This window comes from Aethalodelphis obliquidens, unplaced genomic scaffold (genome assembly GCF_003676395.1).
Source record: "Aethalodelphis obliquidens isolate GAN/ISIS:26980383/991018 unplaced genomic scaffold, ASM367639v1 scaffold60, whole genome shotgun sequence".
Lineage (NCBI taxonomy): Eukaryota > Metazoa > Chordata > Mammalia > Artiodactyla > Delphinidae > Aethalodelphis > Aethalodelphis obliquidens.
Window position 1 is genome coordinate 10,474,571 of NW_020838004.1, and position 27,408 is coordinate 10,501,978.

The 27,408-nt window shown below is 35.2% G+C and overlaps 1 protein-coding gene across 2 annotated transcripts in view; it reads right to left on the reverse strand.

Moving 5' to 3' along the window:
* PGR (progesterone receptor) overlaps positions 1 to 27,408 on the reverse strand; it is a 104,660-nt gene that overhangs the window by 14,138 nt on the left and 63,114 nt on the right. Inside the window, exons 4-6 of one of the 2 annotated variants that reach the window (XM_027087790.1) lie at positions 14,885 to 15,190; positions 4,938 to 5,082; positions 3,321 to 3,451 (exon numbers count right to left, since the gene is read on the reverse strand). In XM_027087790.1, the coding sequence (XP_026943591.1) occupies positions 3,321 to 3,451; positions 4,938 to 5,082; positions 14,885 to 15,190 (582 nt within the window). The remainder of the gene's footprint in view (positions 1 to 3,320; positions 3,452 to 4,937; positions 5,083 to 14,884; positions 15,191 to 27,408) is intronic. The other variant, XM_027087791.1, reaches the window with a different exon arrangement.

The following is a 27,408-nucleotide window of genomic DNA, read 5'->3' on the forward strand; positions in this document are numbered from 1 at the left end:
ATATATATATATATATATATATATATATTTTAATTTCCAAGAGCTCTTTTCTTTCTTTGTGTTATTCCTTTTTCATGTATCCAGTCATTGTTTTATAGTTGGAATATGCTCTTTTATCTTTCTAAAGAAGGATGGCTTTTAAATTATTTTGAAGTTTTCATCTCCCTACATGGTTTCTGTTTCCTCCAAGTTTTTATTTTTTTAATTTTGTCTTTGTTTTTGATATCAAACGCCTTCCCCAGATGCCTTGGTTGTTTATTTATATTCAAGAGTGGAAAATTTAAAAGCTGATTGATAGTTCTGTTTGAATGGGTAGTGCTTATTGACTGTGAGCTTTAGTGCAGGGCAATCTGGCTATTTCAAAGAGAAACTCTTGCTATTAGCATATTTAGTTCTTTTTCTTTCCAGCTAAACAAATTCTTTAGAGAAGACTCTTTCATTTTCCTATCTGGAGAATATAAACTTGGATGACGGTGTTCCAGAAGATAGGTGGGTTTGGAGGATGGTGTCTCAACATTTTGTATGTACTTAATTTGTTTACACTATCAAACCCCTCACCCTCATCAGTGCCTGCAGTTCACCAATCCAGCTGCCTTCTGTTATATCCACTTCAGGGAATAAACCTACAATCTCTGCCTTAGTTGCAGAAGAGCAATTGCATGGTTGGATGATATTTGGAAACAAATTTTCAACAGAATTTGGTGTTTTAAATTCTACTTGCATTCTCATTTCAAAAAACAACATCATTGTTGTCACTAATTGCAAAACATGTTAGAGGTTCAGTGATGCAAATCAAGGTGCTCTTTGACTTTTCTTACTTCAGGCTTAGAATCCACCTTCTCAGGTATGCTAAATTAGTTCTACTTGCTGGCTTGCAGAATTTTATTGCTATTGATTTTTCTTTCATTTTCTTTCCCTTTTATTTTATTTCTTAAAAAAATCCCTTGACTAATATTTTTATGTAGTTTTATTAGGAACGATGGTAAAAGTGTGTGTTCAAACTGCCATATTTTCCTGGATATCTATTTTAATTTTTAATGGCAAATGGGAGGTTTAAATTCTTATCAAATAATTGAACTTTTTCTTTGCCAACTTTCCTATTGCATTCATTTTTTAAAAGGTATTCCTTATTTGAGATTTCTAAATCATTTATATTCCTTTTAGCTAATTTTTAACAATTAAGGTGCTTATATGTGCCATTTATTTTAGGGTACAATTTGAGCTAAATATCCAAACTAAGTTTCCCCCAAATATAAAGCTACTTTTCTCAACAATATTTATTTGTTCCATGCTCAAAGATCTGTGATGTTTCCACTGCAGCATATTAAGTTCTAGTATATACTAGTCTGACTTGACTAATTCAGTGTATGTATTTCTCTTCCACACTTTATTATTTTAGCTTTCTAATTCTCTCTCTGCCCCCAGATTTTTGTAATACTTATCTATTTTTTAAGACTTAAGGATGAATTTTCAATAACTTTGCCAAGTCTCTCCTAAAAACTCTCATTAAAATTTGTGCAAATTTTATCACACAATTATATATAATAACATATATATATATATATATATATATATATATATATATAAAATGTATAGTACTATTCACTAAATATATGATTTTCCCTTTTCTTGAAGTTGCAAGTGGCCAAAAACCTTGCCTTCTACGGTATGTGAGTGGAAGTCATACGTATCTCCCTTCCTTCCCTTACCACTCTCTTTCCTTACCACTGCTCTAGTGATTATGGAAGCATGTGTCAAGATGTAGCCTCCATTTGCCTGGAACACGTGAGTGATGACAATGAGCCTCCCTGTTGATCTGCATTGGAAATATAGTAAGAAGAATAAATACTTAAATTTTTTTTTGATAAGCTACTGAGATTTGGGGTTGTTTGGTCCCCAGCATAATGTAGCCTAGCCATAATTACAGAATTATGTTAATGATATCAACTAATTTGGGAGATCTAGGACTATCTATGATATATCTGCTATTGGATTCATTACTGTCAAGAAAAGAATGACAGGCATTAACTGCTGTATTATTACATTTATTCCAGTTGACTCTCTTGGCCAGTCCCATATCAATTCCCTTAACCCCTTTTATGCTTTTTCATCAAATTAGGCTTGCAGGTCTATGCTCCAGATAGGGTTTCCAAGGGTGGGGGATAAGGCTATGGATCCTTAGATCCTGTATTAATCTGTATCTGGGCATAGATTTCATGAGGTAAACTTTCTTCTTAAGGGTTCAGCTTTTCTGCTTTTCCTCTTGATATACTCCACAGCCCCACCATTCGAGATTCATGCCATTAGAAGGAAGTCTCTGCACAATCATTGATGAGAAACTATTGGCTCACTTTCTACCTAAGGCCTTAGCTTTCTGTGGTTTCCTTTCAAATCACTATGAGTGAAGGAAGGGCCAGTTCAGGCATTCAAAGGCTGAGTCTACCTGTGCATGGAAATGGCACAGAAAAGGGTAAAAGTTAGAAGCAATTTAAAAAAAATTTCCCTCCCAGACCCTTGGAGATCCATTGAAGCAGAGGTGCATGTGTTCTTTGTGTATTAAAGAATCAATGGATATCTACCCATCCTTCTGGTTACCAATGCTGTTCTATAGTACAACATTTCCTTTTTCTTCAGGGTATGCAACTAGGGTGCATTTTCCAGCCTCTCCTGCAGTTAAGGTGAGCCATAGAATGTGGGTGGCAGACAGTTCAAGGTCTCATCTCTAAACCTTTTCTTATGCAGTGCTCATCTTCTAGTCAGATCCAATGGAGGACTCCAAGGTAATGAAAAGGGTAGAGCCCCTGGATGTAAGGAGCCTGGGTTTTCTTGCCAACCCACTGGACTGACCGTGAGTAATAAATAAACTGCTATTGTACTATGCTACTGATCTTTGCAGTTATGTGTTATGACCGTTAGCCTATCCTGACATAAAGAGAATAGTTACAAATAAAATTGTGGGTTTTATAGAGTAAATCCTCTGTGAGGTGGGGATGTAGGGAAGCATAGTTTGTGTTTATGCAATATTAATTAGTTTATAATATCTAATTGGATGGATATGAAAAAGGCAATTAATTATGTTTTACCTAAAAAGGATAGAAACTGGCTTAATTGATGGGCTATTTTAATATTAGGTGATAGGTAAAACCTGAGAAATATGAAGTAATGTTATTATAGTCTATGGATGTTTCTCTTTTGCAGTTATTATCTAAGATTCATAGCTCATGTGTAATCATATGATCATATTGTTGTTTGAAACTTTCCTAATGAATTAAAAATTAAGAAAGTAAATATCTTGTATTAAGTTACTTATGCTCACTCACTTGTATTAAGTAGTAGCAATACTTTCATACAGAGGAACTCTTCTTGGCTAACTTGAAGCTTCACAAACTCCTGTGGGATCTGCCACATGGTAAGGCATAATGAATAGAATGATGATTCCTTCATCCGCTGTCTTTCACCACACACAACACACAAAAGAAAAAGCAACAGGAAAAGAAAAAAAACACAGAGTAGCTTAGCCAGTTTATGTAATGTATCAGAGATTATGAGATTTAGTAATTACCTGACTTATTGAAAATGATTTTTTATAAACAAACTCAATATTTGGAATTTTAAATGTCTTCTAAATTTAGTCACAATACTGGATTTTTGAAGTTAGAAAATTATATTAAATACACATTAACTGAGATTAATGCTGTTTCTCACTTTTATTATCACATTTTAAAAACCTAAACCAAGAAAGGAGAGCAAAGTTGTGGGAGTTGAAAAGAAAAATTTGTGTTGCTGAGGAACACTCAGGAAATACTTTATTTACTGATTTTTTTCCTGTGAAAAACACAAATAAAATTTTGTGTGCAATCCAATGGGAGAGTGAATTCAATTCACAGAAATTGAATAGTATAGAATAGTTCAGTGCACTCAGTTTAGAGTATCCAGTATAAAATAGTTACACTGTGAACTATTCTAGAGGAAATGTATGGTGATATAGAAAAGACAACATTAACAAGCATTAAATAATTGACAAGACAAACACAAATTCTGAATGTTGAGGAAATTTACTTAAGGCATTTTCTCAACTCTGTACTGTTTTGTAATATTTGTGCTAGTCAAAAAGTGAACAGGAATAGTGGACAAAAAAACTAGATTTTGACTCAGAAGAGCTAAGATTCTTTGGCAAATTATGCAATCTCCTCTGCCTCAGTTTCCTGGACTGTGAAATAAAGGGTGCTGATTCCTTACCAACTTCAAGGGATTGTAGGAAAAAATGGAATAAAATATATGAAAGTTACCTGTAATCTGTAAAGACTTATCCAAATATAAATTATCATGTTATATAATTCTGAGTCAGCATGCACCATTAGGACAGTATAAATATTTTCATGAAAAGATTCTTACTCAGTTTAAGGTTACATGTAGAAAGTTAATTACACTAATTCCAATATAATGAAGCAAATTGAATTCAATATTTATTTTTCAATGTTTTAAATAAATTACCAGTCTAAGTTTTCCTCTAGGAAGAGAGATAATATTTTTACTTTTTGAAGGTAAGTCAATACTTTCATGCAAAAATATTCCTCATTTAATTCATTATCTTCATTATTACCAATGTAAAAATTTTAATTGGATAAACTAAATATTTACTTTTGTCTTTAAGTATATTTCTTGATACATTTTTGAAGTTTAAAAAATTTTGATTTGTGACAACTATTGAAGTAAAAGAAAAAAGCTCCAAATGTCAAATCACTGATAAAATAATACAATTTTATTAATGTTGTCATTTAAAGCTATATCCTGAGGTAGTTCTAAGAAACCTTTCAGGAACATTCTATTATTTAGGACACTAGATGGTGTGATCATCTGTTGAAATGTAATTTTCAAGATTATCCTACGTATATACTTTTGATAACAATAACAACAAATGTCAAGTTATTACTTACTCATTTAGTATTAGATCAGGTGCAAAATACAGCATCTGTCCACTGACATGCTTATAAGATCTCCATCCTAGTCCAAATACCATTAAGCTCATCCAAGAATACTGGATGAGAGTTATCTGGTCATCAATATGTAAGTTTCGAAAACCTACAAAATAAATTTACATATAAAATGATCACAAAAATCACTTTGTCAAAAATCTTAAAAATAAATAAAAATTTGAAAATAGATGTAAGTAGGGTAATGTAATATAATGTTTTCAATCTCAATAGATTTACACAAAAAAGCAGGAAATAATAATAGAGTCTGAAACACTAAAAAGAAGAGGCTCTGGAATTTATTAAAATTAGTCACTGTGATTTAGCATTTCTGGGAATTCACTAATTAAATCAAACATCTATCATTCATTCACGCAACACTCATTTATTGAGAGCCAACTGTGTGCCAGGCACTGTGGTAAAATGTTGCGGTTATGAAGATGAGTAAGACACAACCGTTGCCCTTAAAAGAAGCTTGCAACTCAACAGGAGAGATAAGCACATAAGTATTGCGATAGAGAAGGTAAGAGGGAATACACCAGGCAATAGGAAGATCAGGAAAATTGCCCCCAAACAGAAATAATGCCTGAACAGATTAGAGTCAGTTGGTGGAGGAATCTTAATTCTTTGGGATTTAAACATAAATTGGTTTTATTTTGTAAAACCACTGCTCTCAATTATGCTACATCTAGTTTTTCTTTAACAATCCTTAATTAAATTTTGGGTAGATTCCATAGTTTTCTGGTCACTTTTGCTTTCTGAAACTTAATCCAGTCTCATTTTAAACTCCCATATGGCTTAAGAGGTTTAGAGTCTGTGGGTATGGGTGTGTTTGTGTGTGTGTGTGTGTGTGTGTGTGTGTGTGTGTGTGTGGTGTGAATGCTCTGGTCTTTCACACCTTCACAACCTCCCTCTTTTAGACCTTTCTCTGGTGTTGGTGGCAGAGGAAGGATGGCAGGGAAAAGGCAAGTGTATCTTCACTTACACAGTCAAAGTTTTCTCTCCATCTCTTTCTAATTCTCTTTTTGCCCGCTTGGGGGAAGATGACCAGCTCAGCACTGATGGGCTTAAAGGAGGGAGGGGTAAAGGGGTGCTTGGAGGCATGGGCTGGGGTCAGATCGTTGATGGTCTTGTATTCCTATTAAGGAGCAATGGGAGTGATATAGCCTGATTTATATTATGCACAGCTCATTGGTAGCCATGTGGAGGATGGATTCAAGGGAAAGGGTCTGAGGTTAGGGAGAGAAATTGGGAGCTATGGCCAAAGTCCAGGTGAGAGATGATAAAAGCCTGAAATAAGTCAACAGGTAGGAGTAGAGAAGATAGAGTGCATCAGAGAAATGTTTAAAGAGTAAAATCAAAGAAATCTGGCAAGTGATAGTACATAGGTAGGAGAAAGAGGGAGTCAAATAGATCTTTCAGTTTTTTTACTTGAATGGTGGGTGATGATAACAGCATTACTGAGACAAAATAAAGGAGGAGAAACAGGTTAGAGAAAAAATAGTAAGTTTTGGACCTGTTTGAGGGACTGATGGGATATCCACATACATGTGAATTAGAGGTATGAGGAGTTATCGGAGCAAAAGATATAAAATTTAATTTATGTGTACCTGAAACAATAAAAGTGAATGAAATATTTCATTAAAGGTATAAAGAAAAACAAGTGTATTGGTAGGAACCACTTTCTGTACAGCTTTTTAAATAGTGTCTATTCCTTCAAAAAGTCTCACTGAAGTCCACTTACAAATGGCCTATTTCAAAAGTAAAACCAAAGCAAAACTTAATTTCTTAGATCTCAAAGGCAAAAGAAATTTATTTCCTGATTCAGTTAACTGTCTCAAGGCAGGTAGCAGAAAAGCCTATCTATCTTCTCTCCATATGTTCCAGATAGTCCCTACTTCATGCGAATAGTAGGAAGACTGCTATTCCCTTCCTAGAAATTCTTAGTCTCAAACGAACCAAAAACAACCCTAGCACATATTCATAAATAGTGGTACCATAGCAGATATTTGCCCCCTTTTTGGGGGGAGGGTGACTTTTCAGTGTTTCACTTTCTCCCCTGCCTCCTTCTCTCCCTCCCTTTTTTCCTCTATGCAAATAGAGTTTCCCATTGATTGTAGTTTAGTGAGCGCAAGTCCCCCACTTTCCCATCAAGGAAGTTGGCTAAGGCCTCTTCCCCTGGGCTTGTGATCTAGGTTTGATCTGTGGAACACCTACTACCTGGACTTTGAAGCAAAAAATAGTAAAACAAAGATTAACATATGGTTAGGCTTTACTTGTGATGGTGGTAGTGCCTAATGACAGTGGGATCCAATGGGGACATGTATGATTTGTTTATTGGCCCTCCAGAGATGCCTTGGTTTCTGCCTACTTTCCAGACTTGTCCTCTAGCTTCTATTCAGTGAATCCCTGATGTCTTTTCAGAAAATTATTTTTTTCTTTTCTTTTTTTTTTTTTTGGTGAAGCTCAACTGTTTTTTCGTGGGGGGGTTGTAGTTGTTTTACAATGTTGTGTTAGTTTCTACTGTACAGCGAAGTGGAGTTCCCTGTGTGCTATACAGCAGGTTTTTATTAGTTAAGTATTTTATACATATTAGTATATATATGTCAATCCCAATCTCCCAATTCATCCTTGTTTTGTTTTTAATAGCCAGAGGCATTTTGTTTTTGTTTTTTTAAATTAATAGAGTTGGTGTTTATTGCTTACATCCTGATTTATTCAGGTGTAGAAAGACTCCCTAAATAACTAGCCAAGAAAAATTTGGCATGCAATTTTCATAATTCTCTTTTTATTTTCATATGCCATATATACATCTTAAAGTTCATGTTTATATATTTTACCTCTCTGTTTTTTAAAAAAATTATGAGTCAGTCAATACAATAGATCTAATACAGAAATGCCACTTGTAAACTGAATATTTTATAGTAATAGTAATTAGTTCTTCCACCAAGTTTAGGATCATTTGATAAGAAATAAATAAACTTTCCTAATTTTTGCAAAGCAAGACCCCCTCAAGGGAGGCACATATAGACTTGGTCTATTTTTAGTATATTATAATATAAAAGGCAAATCTTGCTGAAATAACTTAAAACTTATGAAATTACCAATATTTATAGCAGAAAGTATATTCTTTCTATTTAACAGAATGGAAAACAACTCAGAAAATAGCTTTATTTACTCCCCCTTTTAGAGGGCTTATCTGAGATAAATGTACAATGTTAAATTGACTTGAACATACTTGGTACAGAAGTGCAATTTTTTTTTTTACCATTAACTGTAATATCATTCATTACTTTATACTGAAACAAAGACAGGAACACTGAGATCAAATTCCCATTGATGATAATGATCAGGTAAACTCAGTACATTTGAGATGAGGATCAAAATGAAAACCTTCACACAGAGAAGTGATGGATGACCCGTAATTGTGTTCAACAAGTAGTAAAGAAAAATACCCTTTCCTTTAAAGTGACTTGACTTGATAATTTCTGTCACAAGCTGTCCAATCCTTAATGCCTAAGAAAAAACTGAAAAGAAAGTGTACAGTAACACATGGCCTATATGACCTCCTAGGTTCTCCTGGCTTAATTCCAGAGTTTCAATAAAATATACAGGCTGTGCTCCTCTAAAAACTGTCTCATACTGAAATAGTTAATCTACAACAAGGGCAGAGCACTAACTACCTCAGCACCTTATGACACAAAGCATGAACTTTAAGGAACACAAAATACCTTCAGCACAATAAATGTAATCACCAACATATGTATGATGACATTATGAATAAGGACATGATGGGTAATGATTTAAGGCAGCATAGTTCTTTCATACCAATTCCAAAATTTAAATTTCTATAAATATTCTTTAAGCACCTGTTTGGGATGAAGCATTATGTTTGCAACTCGGCATAAAGACTAGAAAGATGCTGTTTCTGCCTTTAACACTTGTAGTCTGTGAGACAGACAGATAAGTAGAACATAATTACCACTGAAGCGTGACAGTGGTGTGGTTGACAAAGGCAAGGGTGAAGTGCTCGGAGAGAAAAGGGGCCTTTGGCTTCAGTCTGGGAAGGCGCAGGAAAATCTTTCTAGGGGAAGGTTGATTAGCATCCTGAAGGCTAGTTAGGGACTAGCCGGGGAAGATGTAGGAGAAAAGAAGGGCCTCCAGGTAGGGAAAACAATATGGACGAAGAAAGGCAGGAAATCGAGCAAAGAGCTTTGTGGGAACTGAAGCTTAAGGTGCTTGAAGTGGGAGAGTGAGAGAAAATGTGCAAACTCAGGAGGCAGATCACAGAAGGGCCTGGGGTACTAAGGCTAAGAACTCTGGCTTTGTTCTGGAAAGGGAAGGGAATAACATAATTGATTATAATTGTTTTTGAAAGATGATTCTGGTGGCAGAATTGAGTATGGTTTGGGGGTAGTGTGAAACTGTGGTAATAGTGTCAGTCAGGGGTCTACGACCGAAATCTAGGAAAAAATGACGAGGACCTAAACTAGCTCAAGGCAGTAGCAGTGTAAATATCGTGGATAATGAATCATATCTATAATAAGCAGAGGTGACAGAATTTGATAACTAATTAGACAGGAGGTGAAGGAGAAAAGTAAGCCAAGGATTATAATCAAGATTCTGTCTGCAGTGCCATTTCAAGATACAGAAAAAGGCCTTAGGCTCACGGAGCAGAAGGTCATATTGGCTTGGAAGTTCATTCAGGTGGAAATGTGTAATAAGCAGTAGAAATATATGGTCCAGTAGTTCCGTAGAGGGTCTGGGTTGGTACCATGTAATTAGGAGTCATCGGAATATAGTGGTAGTTGAAAACAAGGCCATGAGTGAGCACATCCAGCCTTGCAGACTGAGAAACTAATGGAATATAAGATGGAACCAGGAAATGCTAAATTCATGGTGTGAGTGGCAGAACAAATCCACAAAGGAAACAGGAGATATGTAAATTGAGAGAAACATATCTGTCTGGAAGGCAAGTGACGAACGCCAAAGGAAGAGGTTCGGCAAGACATGGTTACTTTGGCAATGGCCCCAGAGGCATGTGAAACATGTTAAGGGCTGAAAGTATTCATTTGATTTGATAAGTAAAACATTTTGGCGACATTGGCAATAGAAATGTCAGTGGAATAGGATATCAGAAAAATCATTGTTTAAAGTCTTCATAAAAGTATTATCAAAGCCTGACTTTACTCTTAGAAGGCTAATCTCATTTCTTTTCTATCACTTTGTTGGGGAAAGTAATTTAATTTATTCAGTTGATTTGGGGCGAGAGAAAAACATCTTTTGTCACACATGCAATGCCTATCACTGACTCAAAAGATATTTTGGCATGCTTCAAAGGCAGAAAACCAGACAAAGGACTGTTCGAGTCCTCTGATATTGATGATTGCAAGTAGTCTGGCTAGCTGAGACCAAGAAGTAAGGTATGTTTAAAAATGTCAAAGCATTGACCTGAATAGATTTTTTTCACCAACTAAATAGAAGAATCAAGACAACATTTATAAAAAGGAAATATTTCTCGCAAACCTCTCTGTCACATCAATTCTGCTACAACGTATTAATATACAGGATGAAGAATATTTAAAGATGAAATTGGACTGGGAATGAGTACTTAATGATTTAACTTCCAAAGCCTACCCTGACTCAGCCCATAATGTATGCCTCTAAATTTACTTTCTGCCACTCTCCCCAATATAACTTTATTGTCAGTGGTTTCTTAATACTTGGATGATGAAACCCCCAGGAGGCCAGTAGTGTTTGAGAAACCATATGCACAAATGTATTTTTTCTCAATCAACAGCTATTAAAAGTTTTAATTACTATGCTGTGGGGGAAGGTATGATGACATTTTTTTATGTTACTAAGGGACCTTCACACCTGAAAAGATTGAGAACTATTCTTATGCTGGTCTAATTCATTGTTTGCCAAGCATACCTCATGACTTCCTTATTTTACACCACCAGCCACACTATTCCTTCTATCCAGAATGCTTTCTTGTCTTAACCACGATTTATCAGAGTCTCATTTCTCCTTCATGGTGTACTTTAACTGAAACCTTGTCTCTGAATCTTTCTCTTGTCCCTGAAGCCAAAAATGTTCTTCTGTCCCCATTTTTAAAAATCTGTATCTTATGCCACTTTCACATACGTCTATAGTTGACCTTTGAACAACATGGGTTTGAACTGGGTCCACTCACCCAGGATTTTTTTCAGTACTACAGTACTACATGATCCGCAGTTGGCTGAACCTGTGGATGCAGAACTGGGCTCACTGTGAAGTTACATGTGGACTTTTGACTGCTCGGAGGATCAGTGTCCCTAGCTCCCACATTGTACTAGGGTCAACTGTATAGTTGTTTGGGTGTCTTATATTCCATTGGATTGAATGTTCCTTAACAGAGGGAATATGTCTTGTTCATTTTTTAAATTTTTTAAATATTGTATTGCTTCAAGTTTCAAATAAGAAAACATTACCCACTGAAATTATAGCTAAATGTCAATGGGAAATCATTCATGTATAGGTACAATATGTCAGAGGCAATGTATCCTAAGAGACCGCTTGTAAATGTACTGTCATGAGGCTGAAGTATCTTGCAAGTCTCCATTAAATAGAAACAAAGATATCTCTGAAATACTATGGGAACGATGTTAAATACAATGCAATTATTGTAACAGGTCCAAGATAAAAGAAAAGCATAGACAAAGGTGAAATGAGAATCCCTGACCAGGCAACATAAATCCTCTCAGGGACCTGCAGATACATGCCTTGAGGCCCTCATGCATGCTGTCACCTTGGTAATGATTATCATTCTGCAGCTGATCTTTTTTTCTCCGGAGAAATTTTTAATATTATCTTTTTTCTTGGCAAAGTTAAAGGGCATTGGTTTATTTGGATAAACACATATAATCTACAAGTTTTATTTCTTGAGCAAACACTTATTATATACAGTATTTTAACTTCAAATCCCTACAGGTCTGCTATTCAAATGAGCTTAACCAGAGAACATATGATCCTGTGAAGAAGTGTTGTCCCTGTTTAGTTTAGGACCATGATTCCTTTCACCCAGATCTTCAAGGCAGATTTTTCTCCTTTTATGCCTCAGAGGGCCTGAAATCTGATCATAAGCTGACTTCCCAACTACACTTTCCTATTGTGAAAGAATTACCTGATCTACCTACATGTTTTCCTAGCAGCATCTTTCTTTTTCACTGTAAATAAGTAAACTGACTTCTAATAAGCTTCATTTAACCAAGGCCATCTTTCACAGACCAGTAACATGTGAGTGAATGGATAAAACAAGTTCCTCTTATGTACAAAACTGATGACCAGATGCTAGGATGTGCTGCACCAAAATGCATTCACACCATGCACTCAGCCTTCTGGCTTCTCTTTCTAACACCACTGTTTAATTGTTAAGTCTTGCACACAGGAAGTATGCAATAGACACTTACTGAGTGAATCAAGTAAATAAAACTGTACTCTGATTTAAAGTCAACTGACAGCTTTTGAGTAGCTAATGGTATACCAGATTACTTTATATATATATATGTGTCCTTCAGAGTCCTTTCACAGAGGTTAATATAGTCACTCTAGTTCACTGATTATTTTAATCATTCATTCGAGTTATTCCCAGAATTCAGACCATGAAAATATGGTTTGAAAGACCATGGGCCACACTATACTTTAATAATCCTAATGTTTCCCTTATTATACAGTTAGTGAAAACAGTACATGTAATACTGGTGATGCCATCATTCTTGTTTACTTACACACAAATTACATTTTGTAACATTAAAAATGTTGCCACCAAATACAATGTAAAAATTTTCTCTCACTCTTTTTGAGGGTGTGTGGGGATCAAAAATCTAGAGAGATAATAGTGTTTCAATTTAAGAAGCTCACTTAGCTCTTCCCCAAAATGAATAAATTATTGTTGGAATTATGACTGGTTATTTTCTAACTTTGCCAATGACAGTAGAATCTTTTTAAACAATAGAGAACGTACAAAATGCAAACAAAAGAAATATGAACTATATCAACAAACATCAAAGAAATAACCTTTTCCAAATCATAGAAAAACAGAAAAGTTTAAACACATAAACACTCTCTCTCTCTCTCTCTCTCTCTCTCTCTATATATATATATATATATATATATATATATTTTTTTTTTTTTTTTGCAGTACACGGGCCTCTCACTGTTGTGGCCTCTCGTGTTGCGGAGCACAGGCTCCAGACACGCAGGCTCAGCAGCCATGGCTCATGGGCCCAGCCGCTCCGCGGCATGTGGGATCTTCACAGACTGGGACACGAACCCGTGTCCCCTGCATCGGCAGTGGACTCTCAACCACTGTGCCACCAGGGAAGAACCAAACACTCATATTTTTAAATAGAAAATGTTTGCCAATGTTATTGTAACATTTTAATTTAATAAAGGTCTATCAAATTTGATAACCACTTTACAGTAACTTAAAAAAAAAAAACATTCAGAACTTTTCTAGTGGAAAAAAATACCTGTCCAAGGCTTTTCAGCAAGAATGAAGCTAATAGGAACCTGGGCACTGTGATTTTTGATTTTACTTTATCTTCACTAGAATAGTGAATCTAATTAACTTTTCTCAACATGTGTTTTTTAAAAGATTCAACAAACAGGAATCTATTTTTCTTTCTGTCTCATGTAACCTTGAATTTTCAATAACAATTCATCTATAGTATTTCAAACCTTTCAGGTAGAATAATAACTGAGAAATAATATTAAGGCAAATTGGGAAATGAATTCTTTTTTTTTTTTTTTTTTTGCGGTACACGGGCCTCTCATTGTCGTGGCCTCTCCCGTTGCGGAGCACAGGCTCCGGATGTGCAGGCTCACCGGCCATGGCTCACGGGCCCAGCCGCTCCGCAGCATGTGGGATCTTCCCGGACCGGGGCACGAACCCGCGTCCCCTGCATCGGCAGGCGGACTCCCAACCACTGCGCCACCAGGGAAGCCCAAGACTATTAAATTTACTTGGAGACTAAAATGGCATATTATGTTTAATTCTTGATCAGATATTGGAAAAATAAACTGGTCTAAAGGAGTATAAGGATATTATTGGTGTGAAGAGAAAGTAACTTTGGAAAAGGACACAAAGATCAAAAATGTTCTATTTCTAATTATGGGATTAATGCCTCCACAAGTAATTACTACCCATGTATTCTCTTGGCTTTGCACTCTAAGATTTAGCCAGGTGAGAACTGCACCCCTGTAAACTCTTTCAACTGCTTGGCTCCTGTGGAGCTGTGCTGAGAGAGCAAAAGTAGCTTATAAATAAAATGACTGAAATCCTTTCATGATGATATAAGCCAAATTCTCACTGTCTAGGTAAAATTCGAGAAAATAGTGACTGGAGGTTTTTCTATGTCCAAATTATTTGTTTATGTTTAGGAATTTTATTTCTTAATTGACTTTAGATACTCTGCTATACTCAATACTATTTTGATTTGTTATATGAATAGGTACATTCAGTTTTATTTTCAACCATGTGAGGTTGGTTAAATTAGGATTTGGAATGAAGTAGGCACTTCTAAGAAGATGGTCAGTTTGTCTTTTTTCTGAACTACTATATTATCTATGGTTTAACATATTGATTTATGCTAATCCGTAACTATTTCATTATGTAAGTCTTGATTCATCAACAAGACTCAAAATGTTATCTATGTCTTTTGTATTTCCATAGCACACAGTAGGGTCCTAGACAAGTAACATATAATATAGAGTCCTAGATAAATATTTTGAACTGCTGAAACACATACTAAAACACCCTGTTTACACTATATTTAATTTATTGCACAGACTGTTTTATTTAACCACCCACTAGTAAAAAGCCATAGTAAAGTTTTTATTACATGCTATTATATACAAATAATTATTACCTGGCAGTAACTTAGACCACTTGACTACTGAAAGAAGTTGTCTCTCGCCTAGCTGATTCAGACTTGTCAGCAAAGAACTGGAGGTATCAGGTTTGGTGTTGTCGTGTCCTGCATAGACCACATCTGGTTCAATGCTCATGAGCAAGTTGATCAGTGGGGGGACCAACTGTAAGTCTTGATTTGGTGAAAAAGTGATTCTCTGGCTTAGGGCTTGGCTTTCATTTGGAATGCCCACCGGCTGTGAGAGAGCAACGGCATCTAGTGCTCTCATAACTCTAACTTTATTGAACTTTTTAAACTTTCGACCTACGGAGAAGAAAAAAGAAAGGAAGGTAATATAAATACATAGAAACTAAATATTCCAGCAGAGAATGATTTTTCTTAAAATTATAGCATTATAGGCTTTGGCATCTATCTGATAAAATGAGATACAATAAGTAAAAATGTTAGGTCTCAGACTTGGATTAAAGAATTAATTACACCAGCGTTCACTGGGCTGATGGGTGTGGGTAATTACACCAGTATCCCATGCAAGGTTATGGAGCTTCGCAGTAACATGTAGAAAAGACAAATGGCTTTTAGCAGAAACCAAGCTCAGTGTTGGTCAATATTCTGACAGGACCGCCTTCCCAAAGTTAATGCTACAGACTACATAATTAAAACATAATGTTTAGTAGATGTTGAATCTCCTTTTGAGTTTTATTCTTTTAAGAATCTGTTAAAAGATATGCATATACATATGCAAACCCCACAAAATCTTGTGCACAATTTCAGCAGACTCATGATCATTTGAAATTCCTTGAAATCAATACATGGACTATTATGAGATATAAGGACCCAAAGTTAAGAATCTAATTTCTAAATTAAGGGAGGAGAGAGTCTACATCTTGTGCTGGTCAGGCCACATTGGTATTTCTGGACAATTTCTAGAATTTCTATTTTGCTGAATTGTCGTGTGTTAGGAAGAAAAACAGTCTGACACAGGGAGATGAGTAGAAATCTGCCTCATGAGGACTGGTTGAAGGAGACCAAGATGTAAAACTGGGCCACTGCTGGTTCCCAGGTGCCTTGGGGTGATCAGAGGGCAGGCTGGACTACAGCTCCCACCTGCTGTATGACAGGCAAGGGCTACTTAACAGTATCAAGTGTCTGTGCTGTTTAAGCCAGGAAAAAAGGCTAAGGAAGGCTTGATAATGGTTTGCAATCATCTGAGCAGAGGCTGCAGTTTGCTGTATCTAATCCTTGTTCTGGCTCATAGACATGTTTTGTTTGGCTCACAATTCTTTCCAGAGTTATGAAAGCATCTCTGAATTAGCTGGGTGGCGACAATCTGTTAAAGCCAAGCTACAGCTTCTGCTTTTGAATGGGGCACAGATACTCCAACACGTCCCGGTTCCTACCACAAACTGGTAGTAGGCCATTGGTCAATTTTCTTAAATCAGGTCACTCTGCCCAATTAAGTTACCTGCCTGGTCTCTGCAAGCATTTGCCTTTGTGATTTCTGAGCTCAAGTATTGTCATAAAGAAAAAGGATTACACTTGTTCTATAAACCACCCCCCTCCAAAGTTGTGTTAGAATGGATAGGTGACAGAGAAACAAATGCCATGGGGTCAATATATAGAAAGCATCCAGAAATGTTTAAGGAGATGTTTCAAACAAGTTTCCTGGGGAAGGAATGAGTTACCAGAGGGAAGGGAAGTAATATTTGTGGAGTATCTACTATATGCCAGGAATTTTATATATGTATCATTTATGCCTCACAACAAGTAGGTATTATTAATTCCATTTGTAAATTGGGAAAATGAAGAGTCAAGAAGATGGCATGCCCAATGTTAGAGTGATAGAGCTTGGGTTATGTGGACTCCGAAGTCCAAACTTTTTCTCACACAATCTCTCTGGCATTTCAGGCAGAGACTTCATGGTCATTTGGTGGGATTCTGGAAAAGAGGTCTAGGCAAGAGATTGTGGGAAAGAGCACAAAAGTTGATTCCTTCCAATCCTAAAATACTGTGGTTAGCAGAAAATAAGACATACATCCTATCAGCCCCTTCCCTCCCCAATAATAACTCCAAAATGGTTTTCTTTTTCATTTACTTTAACCCCTTTTCTCTTTTTTATGCCCTTTCAGTTCTGGTTTTATCAGGATTTGATTACACTATGAAACCATGGATTCTTACTGAAAACTAAAGCAAATGTTTTACATTTTGTTCAGTGTAAAAAGTCTTACACCAAAAATAAATTCCAATTGCCTAACATGCTGATTATATATAATGCAGTTTGAATTAATATAGAAATGTTCACATTTCTGCTTGTGATCCAGTCTTTTCATGAGTCCCAGTGAAAAAAAGGGGAACATGTGATAAAAGCAAAGTTGAAGGATGAATTACAATTGAACTAGATCATTTACGTATCTATCTTATGTAATTTAACTTGCAGCTCAAGGGTTTGAAATAAACACTAGCATTTCCATTTTAAAGATGAGGAATAGGTTTATAGAAGCTAAGTAATTGGCCAAGTTTATAGAGATAATAAATGCCAAAGCAGAGATATTAATCAAGGGTTAATTTATTTTATTCTTTCTTTTACTTACTCATAAAAATTGATTGAGTGGTTTCATGTACCAGGCACCGTTTAAGGTCCTGAAACTACAGCTCTGAGTAATCAAACAAGGTATCTGCTTTCATGGGACTTATATTCTGGTGGGAATATAGAGAGGTCCCGCAAACAAATAAAGAGTAAGATAATACCACACGATAGTATGCACTATGAGTGAAACGTGTAATGTAACAGAGAGTGACTTGAGGGAACAGGACATTAAATAGAACGGTCAGGGAAAGACTATGGTCTTTCCACTAGACCACACTGCTGCCCCTTCACATAGGCTTTATTTCTCTAAATCTGCAGGCTAATGACTCTTCTGGAGCTAATCAAGCAGTGTATGTCAAGGGAGAACTTTGCACACCAGGAGAATTAACTTAAAGAATTGAATAAATGTAAAGTATTATTAAGAGATGTTTTCCTAAAGTGTTAAATTGTTACAATCTTGCCACCTCTACCCTCCACCCCTACAATGAATATGTTTGGTCTTCCCAAAATAAATCTTAAGAGATGTAATAACTCTTCCATTTATCTACAGCTTATGAACATGTGGCATGTGGGAAAAATGAACTTTGGGTTGGTCATATCTGGGTATGAATCCTATCATTTAGAAGCATTATATCTGGGGTGGATTATTTTATTTATCCAAGTATCAGTTTACTCACCTATTAAACATGGCATTTACCTCACAATATCACCATTAGCCTAGGTAAAATAATGTGTAAAAGTATGTGGTGCTTGGCATATAGCAGACACTCACTAATGTTAGCTGTGACTTCAGAAAGAATTGAGAGAGGAAGGGAAACTATAACTACATTTAGTTTGCATTTTCTGATATTAAAAAGTGTCCCTAATCACCTCTTTTCTCCTCCCTCCAAAACCCAAGCAAACAAACAAACGACAAAGGCTTCTATGGTCAAATATGTTTAAGCAATGCTGTATTAGAAAAGTTAAAGTGATATCCTTACCTTACTTAGTACTGTATCTCAGAACCTTCAATACGTTGTATGGATTATGGATCTCTAAGAGAATAATATTAATATATAGTGTTTCCCAAGTATATCTGTCTTTTTCACTTGATGAAAAACCTGCTAGTATCTCATGAGATTAACAGTTTGGAAAACACTACTTTAGAATATTTTTCTCTATGAGGTTTGCATTTGAGATCAAGCCTATGATTTGGACCTCATTAGTTCCATTGTCAAGCAATGCAGTCACTGATTTTTCTCTTAGCAAGTTAAATAAAATAACTAGCTGTTATTAAAAATAGTTAACCTTAGCTCCTCTTGACATTATATAAAATAGGAACTGTAAAGACACATGTACATCTGCACCAATCTTAATTTTAAATTGCCTTTGTTTCATCATAGAGTAAAATATAAAAAGTATTGTTTTCCTTTAATTCTACCACAACTGGCAACTTTAAGTTAAGGTCCAGAGCCCCAAAGAGGATGAAATTAGATTAAAATTTAGATATATAATTTTTGTAACCACATACACATTTGTAGATACAAATCAGAGTCCCCAAGGGAAGATAATGTTAAGAGAAGAAGAGGGTTAATGAAAAAGTTCCCCTGTTCTTGACAGTGATCGTCAGAGAAGATACCACCTCTTTGTCAGCTTTGTATATTCTCTCCAGTGTCCGGCAGTGCCTCAATAAATCTCTGCTGAATGAATGAAAGAATACATTATTATGTCTTTCTGTAGTTATTCTCTATTGCTGCATTTGTTTCCTTCAGAGCACACAGCCTCCTCCTCTGCTAGGCTAATTGACCCATGAGGATAGGGGCCAGGTCTCTTTTATTTACCAATGTAGATCTGAAGCTTTCCAAACCATCTATCATACAGTGGACTACTAATAAATATTTGTTCAGCTATTGAAGTTATTATTTTGACTTAACCTAGATCTTGAAAAAGGAATATCACAGGAAGAGTACTAAAAAGATAATGTGAACAGCAATGTGATTTTTTTTTTTTGATTTGCTGGATTTTATATAAGGTTAGTCTTTCAAAGAAATGATTCCTAGTCTTCATGTATAAAAATCACTATTAAATAATATAACAAACAAATCTATAGAATTTTATATAATTGTTGATTGATTAACTAGATAATGGCAAAAAAGTACTCAGAATTCAGTAAAAATTTAGAATGACTCTGTATTGCAATGTTACTCATGTACTTCTGAAAAATAACAGTACTTGGTGGTTTGGTAACCTAAGTAGAAACTAGGTGTGTGGGCCCAGTAACCACCTCCCACCCACTATTCTCCCACCCCACTGCATCTATCTTCAGAAGCTTTCATTGTTTTGTGGGAAGGAGGGAAGACAGGTTCAAATGCTAGGGATGGGCATGGGGGTATAAGAAAGAAGAGGGGGAGAAGGACTTAATAGTTGTCTTTCATTCAATCTGATGGACATCATTTTGAGGATGGAATCAGATGCAAAGGAACTGATTTTTTGAGGCTTAGGAAAAGAGGAGATCCATCTGGAGAACACTTTCTTTGTAATCAATGTATAATATTGGTACCCCTATACTCTGCTTCCCTCCTGTTACAACGCATGAACTGCGTATGCTCTTACCATTTCAGCACTAAATCTTATTCATTCTCACCTACTCAATGATTTTTCTCTGAAATCGTCTGCCCTCTTGTCTGCATGATAGTCCCTCTTATGCACAATCCATCCCATGAAGAGAAATTACTCTCTCTACTTCCTCTCCTCCCATTCTCCCTTGAACCCATTCCAGTCAGGTTTTTCTACTACTCCCTACTCCAATAAAATTGTTCTTGGCAAGGGCACCAATGATTTCCACTGGTCAAAATACAATGGTCAATACTCAGTACTTATCTTAATCAAACCATCAGTGGTACTTGACACAGTTCATCATTTCCTTCATCTATTCTCTTGGCTTCCACATAACTCACTCTTGTGGCCACTCCTTTAGTCTCTCAGGCTTGCTTTTTACATCTTCTTGACTTCTAGGTCTTGGAGTTCCAGAGCTCAGTCCTCAGACTTCTCTTAGATAGCTACACTCTCTTTATAGGTGTTAGCATCTACTCTTATATCTTTAATGTCACATAGATATGGAATGATTACAAATTTATAACTCCTGCCTCAACTTTTTCTGGGAACTCTAGACTTAACTATCTAATTGTCTATTCAGTATCTCCACTTGTATGTCTAATAACACCCTCCAAAACTTAATATGTTTAAAATAAAACGTTGATACACTTGCCCCAGAACTGCAGCTTCCATTTTTTAACTCCATTTACACACTTGCTCTGGACAAAAACTCTGCTGTCATCCTTGATACTTCACTTATTCTCTCACTTCATATCCAATTCATCAGCAAATCCTGGTGGATGCCATGAAATTATAACCCCAATCCAATCATTTCTCCCCTTTCCACTCTTCCACCATAATTTAAGCCACCATCATCAGAGCTGTATTATTGCTACATGGGCTGGTTGATTTCCCAGCTTTCATCCTTGTACTTCCACAGTCTATTCACTACCCAGCTGAGTGAGACTTTAAAAACTACAGATTATTTTACTCCTGGCTCAAGACTCTCAGTGACCAGTCAGTCTACTTAGAATGAAGTCCAAATTCTTTATCAAACTCTACAAGGTCCAACATAATCTTGCACAGACAGTCTCTTACAGTCTCCCCAGCTCCATCCATACTGATGCCCATGTTCTTGGAACTTGTTGAATATGTTCCTACCTCAGGTCTTTACCCTGTTTCCCTTGCCTGAAATTATCTTTCCCTAAATATTTGCAAGATTTGTTCTTCATTTCACTTCAGTTTATGCCCAAATACCACTTTATCACATAGGCTGTTCTTTCTCATCCTATAATTAGATATTTGTAACATATATACCCAGAATACACAAAGAATTCCTATAAATCAGAAAGAAAAGTCATGAACAGACATTTTATAGAGGAAGAAAAATAGAAATAGGCAAGAAAAATACAATTGATCTCATTAGTAACCAGAGAAATGCAAATTAAGACCACCATGAAATACAACCTATCCAGAATGGCAAAGACACACAAAAAGGAACTTTCATACAGAGTTGATATGGGGTGTGAACTGGTAAAACTACTTTGAAAACAATTTGGCATTATCTAGTAAAGCCAAGATGAACATATATTATAATCAGAGCATACCTTAACTACAGAAGCTCTTGCACATGAACACCAGGAGACATGTGCAAGAATGTTTATAGCTAAACTGTATGTAGTAGCCTTCAAAGTCGAAACAAACAAGAATATTGTTAAGGGACACATAGAAAATCAGAAAACCTACAGAATTATACAAGGGAATGGAGGACCCTAAATTCAAGCTAGAAGTTTCCTGGAAAAACTGAAAGAATATGACATTCAAACAACATGCAAAGAAAGGATAAAGTATTGCATAATTATTCTTACAGTATATATGACTGAATCTGAATGGATGATGTTCCTATGAGTAGGAATTTATGAGACAAGTGTTAAGAAAGGTTCTTGAGAGAGAAGAGACATATTAGAAATGACAGCTTAAATATAGCCTAATAATAAAAATTCTGAACTATTTTAGCAAAAAACTGGAGAGGAGAGGGAAAACAGTTTCTGAACTTCTTTAGTATGTGTTAATAAAATAATTGGTGAAATGATCAGTCATAGTTACTGTTTAATTCTGATATAATAAAAGAGAGATATAGATTTAATTATGACATCAGGATGGGAATGTAAGCACTAGCAAAATGGAAAAGCAGAGTAAAACTTCCAATTTAACAAGGAGGACTGAATGGGGAAAGTGAAATGAAAAGAAATATGACCAAGCCAGCAAAGTAAGAAAAGGGAAAAGAGGTAATAATGAGGAAGTATCACACACACTGAACAGAAAATGTGTTGGAAGAAATAAAAATTTTATGTATTGATTATATCAACAAATATTAATGGACTAAATTTCCCTGTTGACATCAAAGAAGGTCAGCTTGGGTTACAAAATTCTGTTTGTAGTTTTTACAAGAAACACAATAAAAACATAGGAAAGTAAGCTGAAAATTAAAAGATGAGAAAGGTGAACCAGGAAAATACAAAATGTGGCAAGCAGAAGTAAAAATGTAATAACAGATAAAACAGAATTCAAGTCCAAAGATATTAAAATGAGACAAAGTAGGGATATTAAGAAAGAATAAAAGGTACTCTGCCCTCAAAGATGATATAATTATATGCCTTTAATAGCAAACAATATAATAGTCAAATAATTAAAACAGAAAAATTCTCAAAAAAGAAAAACTTGATAAAAACACAAAGTGGGAATACCCATATATTTCTTTCAAATTTTGTATGTAAATAGGATAATTAATAAGCACAGATATAGAGAATTTAAAAAATAAAATATATACAGGGAATCCTTAATAAGTTGTTAAAAAATGAAAGCTTACTATATTCTTAAATATCATTAAAAATTAAATATTATCATTAAAAATATCAAAATTAACTTGGCACTTCACACTTTTCTAATTAAGTTCTTGATCAAAGAGGAAATTAATGTAAAAGTTATTAATTGTCTAGACATTAACAAAAAGAAGACAACACTTCAAATCAAAACCCATGGGGACTTCCCTGGTGGTCCAGTGGTTGAGAATCCGTCTTGCCATGCAGGGGACGTTGCATTCGATCCCTTGTCGGGGAACTAATGCCACATGCCACAGGGCAACTAAGCCCACATGCCACAACTAGACAGCCTGCATGCTGCAACTACAGAGCCCAAGTGCTCTGGAGCCCACATGCCACAACTAGAGAGAAGCCCGTGCACCACAAAGAAGCAAAGAGCCCGCGCGCCACAGTGAAAAATCCTGCATGCCGTAACTAAGACATGACACAGCCAATAAATAAATAAATATTTTTAAAAAAATGGAATGCAGTCAAATATAAAAAATATACACATAGGAGTATATAATTTTGTTGTGGAAAAAGACGGAAAGCAAATGAGCTAAATAAGCATTCAGTTAAGACATTAATAATAAAGAAAAGGTCAAGTAAACCATAAATAAAAGGAGAAAAATGTATCATACGATGTATCATAAAGGAGATATAATTACATATACTAAAATAATTAGAAGAATAAGAAAAAACTATTAAGTGCAACTCTCCTGAAATAAATTTGATAATTCAGGTAATGGAGAGTTTTATGATAGAATATAAATTACCAAAATTGGCTCTGATACCAGTTTCACAGCCCAAGTCTCATCTTCTTTATCAACAAAAAATTTCTGATACCATCTTAAAGCAGAGGAAAAACTCAAAACCTTCCCTGTAGATTTTATGAAGCAACCTTAACCTTAAAGACATCATATTAGAAATAAAGATTAAACTGAACTATGATTATATAGCTAAAAATTCTAAATAAGCCATCAGCAAGTTGAATTCTGCAGAATTAAAAACAGAGCCCTATACTATGTCTCAGTAGAGCTTGTTCTAAGAAAAGGATGGTTAAACATTGAATATATACCACGATAATTCATCATATCAGATCAAAGGGGGAAAAATCACATGATTTTTATCAGTAGATGATAAAAAGGCTGTGAAAGGCAGAACAATAGCTCCTCAAAGATGTCCAGGTTATAATCTCAGGAACCTGTAAATATGTTACATTGGATATCAAAGGAAAGTTAAACTTGCAGATGGAATTAAAGTTGCTAATCAGCTGACATTACACATAAGAGTATCCTGGATTACCGTGGTGGGCCTAATGGAATCACAAGGGTACTTGTGGAAAGAGGGAAGCAGAAGATTCAGATTAAGAGAAATGGCATATTGACAAAGACTTGACTGTTGTTCACTTTGAACATCGATGGGAACTATCAACCAAAGAATCTGGGCAGTCTCTAAAGCTGGAAAATGCCAGGATATGGATTTTCCCCTGGAGCCTCCAAACGGATGCAGTCCTGCTGACACCTTGATTTTAGTCCATTGGGACCCATTTCAGATTTTTGACTTCCAGAATTGTAAGATAATAAATTTGTGTTGTTTTAAGCCACTAAATTTGTGTAATTTGTTACAGCAGCAATAGGAAACTAATGTAAAGGCTTTTTGTTAATTCCTCAGTCAGGAATTCCCTGGTGGTCCAGTGGTCAGGAATACCTGCTTCCACTGCAGGGGGCACAGGTTCTATCCCTGGTCAGGGAACTAAGATCCTGCAAGCCACATTAGGAGTCATCATTACTTTAACAAGCCTCAAAGTAAAATAAAGAGATAAACATATAAAGACTATTTATCAAAACCCAACAGCAAACATTATATTAATAATGAAATACTTTATTTTCAGATAAAATGACTATATATCTAGAAAACTCAAAGGATTACTAATAACCTATCAACATATTGAGATAATTTAGTTACATGGCTAGAAAGAGCATAAGTTTATAAAAATCACTAGATTTACCACTTCTAATAATTACCACTTGAAAAATAGAAGATATTCTACCACAACATATATAAAAGTTATAAAATACTCAAGAATAAATTGAAGAAAAGCATGGGACCTGTATTAAAACTGTAAGATGCTGTCACAGAACACAAAACAAAAATTTGAATTAAGGAAAAGCATATGTTCCTGAATTGGAAACCTTAAAGTGTCAATCCTGCTCAAATTAATACATAATTTTTATACTGTTTCAATCAGAATCCAATGTTTTTTGGAATTAGAAGTGATAGTTTTATTGTTCATTGAGAAGAATAAATGTGTGTTAGAGTAGCCAAGAGAATTTTGTTAAAAGAGCAACTGTGATTTTAATATATGCCATGCTATGTATTAAAATTTATAATAATACTACCATAACCCAAACATGATATTAAACCAAACTATTGAATTATTAATAGTTTCTTGGAATGGATATATGGATCAACAGAATAGAATGCAGAACTCAGAAACATTTACAAAATCCATGTAGTACACCTTAATGTAAGTTAAAAGCGGTGGGTGAGAGGCACTTCATTTGGCACACGTGAAGGCTACAGGGAAAGCAAAGAACATAAGTCCTTAAGTCCATTTTCATAATAGAAAGGTAAAAGGACTGCATGGAATAAGGACCACATGGTCCTTATTCCAACTGAATAAGGACCATGTGGTCACACCAACTACTTTTACCCCATGACCTGGTCTAAATTTGAAGACCGGACAAGAGGTAGAGGAGAGAGAAGTAATGGAAAACTGGGAATTATTTTGGAGTTACTGATTGTATTTGACTGAGCAGAGACAAATGTGCACTTACCATAACATCTTCAAACCTGCTTCCCTGTTTTATTTTTCTTCTTTACATTTATCATCTTCTATCAGGCTACAGTATTTTATGTTATATAATTATTTTGGTAATTACCTCTGTCCTCAACGAAAACGTAAGCTCCTTGATGACAGCACAGTCCCTTGTATATAGTAATACTCAATCATTCTGTTGAATAAGTTAATAATTGCACAGCAACAAAAAAACTTGTTTGCCACAAAGGCTTGAACAATAATCTGGCTTCCTGCAATATTACTTCCACTTCTTGAATAATAGGAATAAATCTAAGTGGAATTTCCCTTCAGTAAAAGACATAATTTAGTGCAGAAGGTCTAGTATATTTCATAGTAGAATGTCTGGGTCACAAATGCCTGCAAACCAGCTGTGTACACCTTTCAAAGTTACATTTATGTCCCCAACCACTGTTTCCCTCTTTCCATACCAAATCAAATAGCTGAGATTTCATGTCTTCTAGCTCAAATTATAAAGGGAAAATCAAACAAGGAAGGAAGTTGAGGGGAACCAGCTAACAATTACTAAGTCCAATAGCAGGCCAAGATAGAATTATATAGACTTAAATGTGTAGTAAGTAGTAGGCATATTGTACAGAATTTAAGCAAAAATATTTTTAGAAATGATAAAAAAGGAATGTAAAATTAAAAATCAGATGAATACAAATTAGAGTAAGAATTGTTGTAGGAAATGGCCTGAAGCAATCCTTTCAACTGTATTTCAAAGATAAAGCGGCATCTAAGTTTCAAGAAATCAAAGAAGAGAAACACAACATTAAATAAAAGATGAAATAAATTACAAAAAAGAATAAGATAAAATGGGAGGTGGCAGAGAAAAAAAAATTTAAATAAAGAAAATTAATATACAAAAATATGTTGCATTTCTACACACTAACAAGAAACTATCAGAAACAGAAATTAAGGAAACAATCCGATTTACCATAGCATCAAAAAGAATAAAATACCTAGGAATAAACCTACCTAAGGAAGTAAATGACCTGTACTCAGAAAACTATAAAACACTGATGAATGAAATTGATGATGACACAAACAGATGGAAAGATATACCATGTTCTTGGGTTAGAAGCATTAATACTGTTAAAAGGACCATACTACCCAAGGTACTCTACAGATTCAATGCAATCCCTATCAAAATGCCAATGGCATTTTTCATAGAACTAGAAGATATTTTAAAAATTTGTATGGAAACACAAAAGAACCCAAATAGCCAAAACAATCTTGAGAAAGAACAGAGCTGGAAGAATCATACTCCCTGAGTTTAGACTATACTACAAATCTACAATAATCAAAACAGCATGGTACTGGCACAAAAATAGACACAGAGATCAATGGAATAGAATAGAGAGCCCAGAAATAAACCCACGCACTTTGGTCAGTTAATCTATGACAAAGGAGGCAAGAATATACATGGAGAAAAGACACTCTCTTCAATAAGTGGTGCTGGGAAAACTGGACACCTACATCTAAAAGAATTAAATTAGAACATTCTCTAACACCATATACAAAAATAAACTCAAAATGGATTAAAGACCTAAATGTTAGACCAGAAACCCTAAAACTCATGAGAAAACATAGGCAGAACACTCTTGAACAAAAATCATAGCAATATTTTTTGGATCTG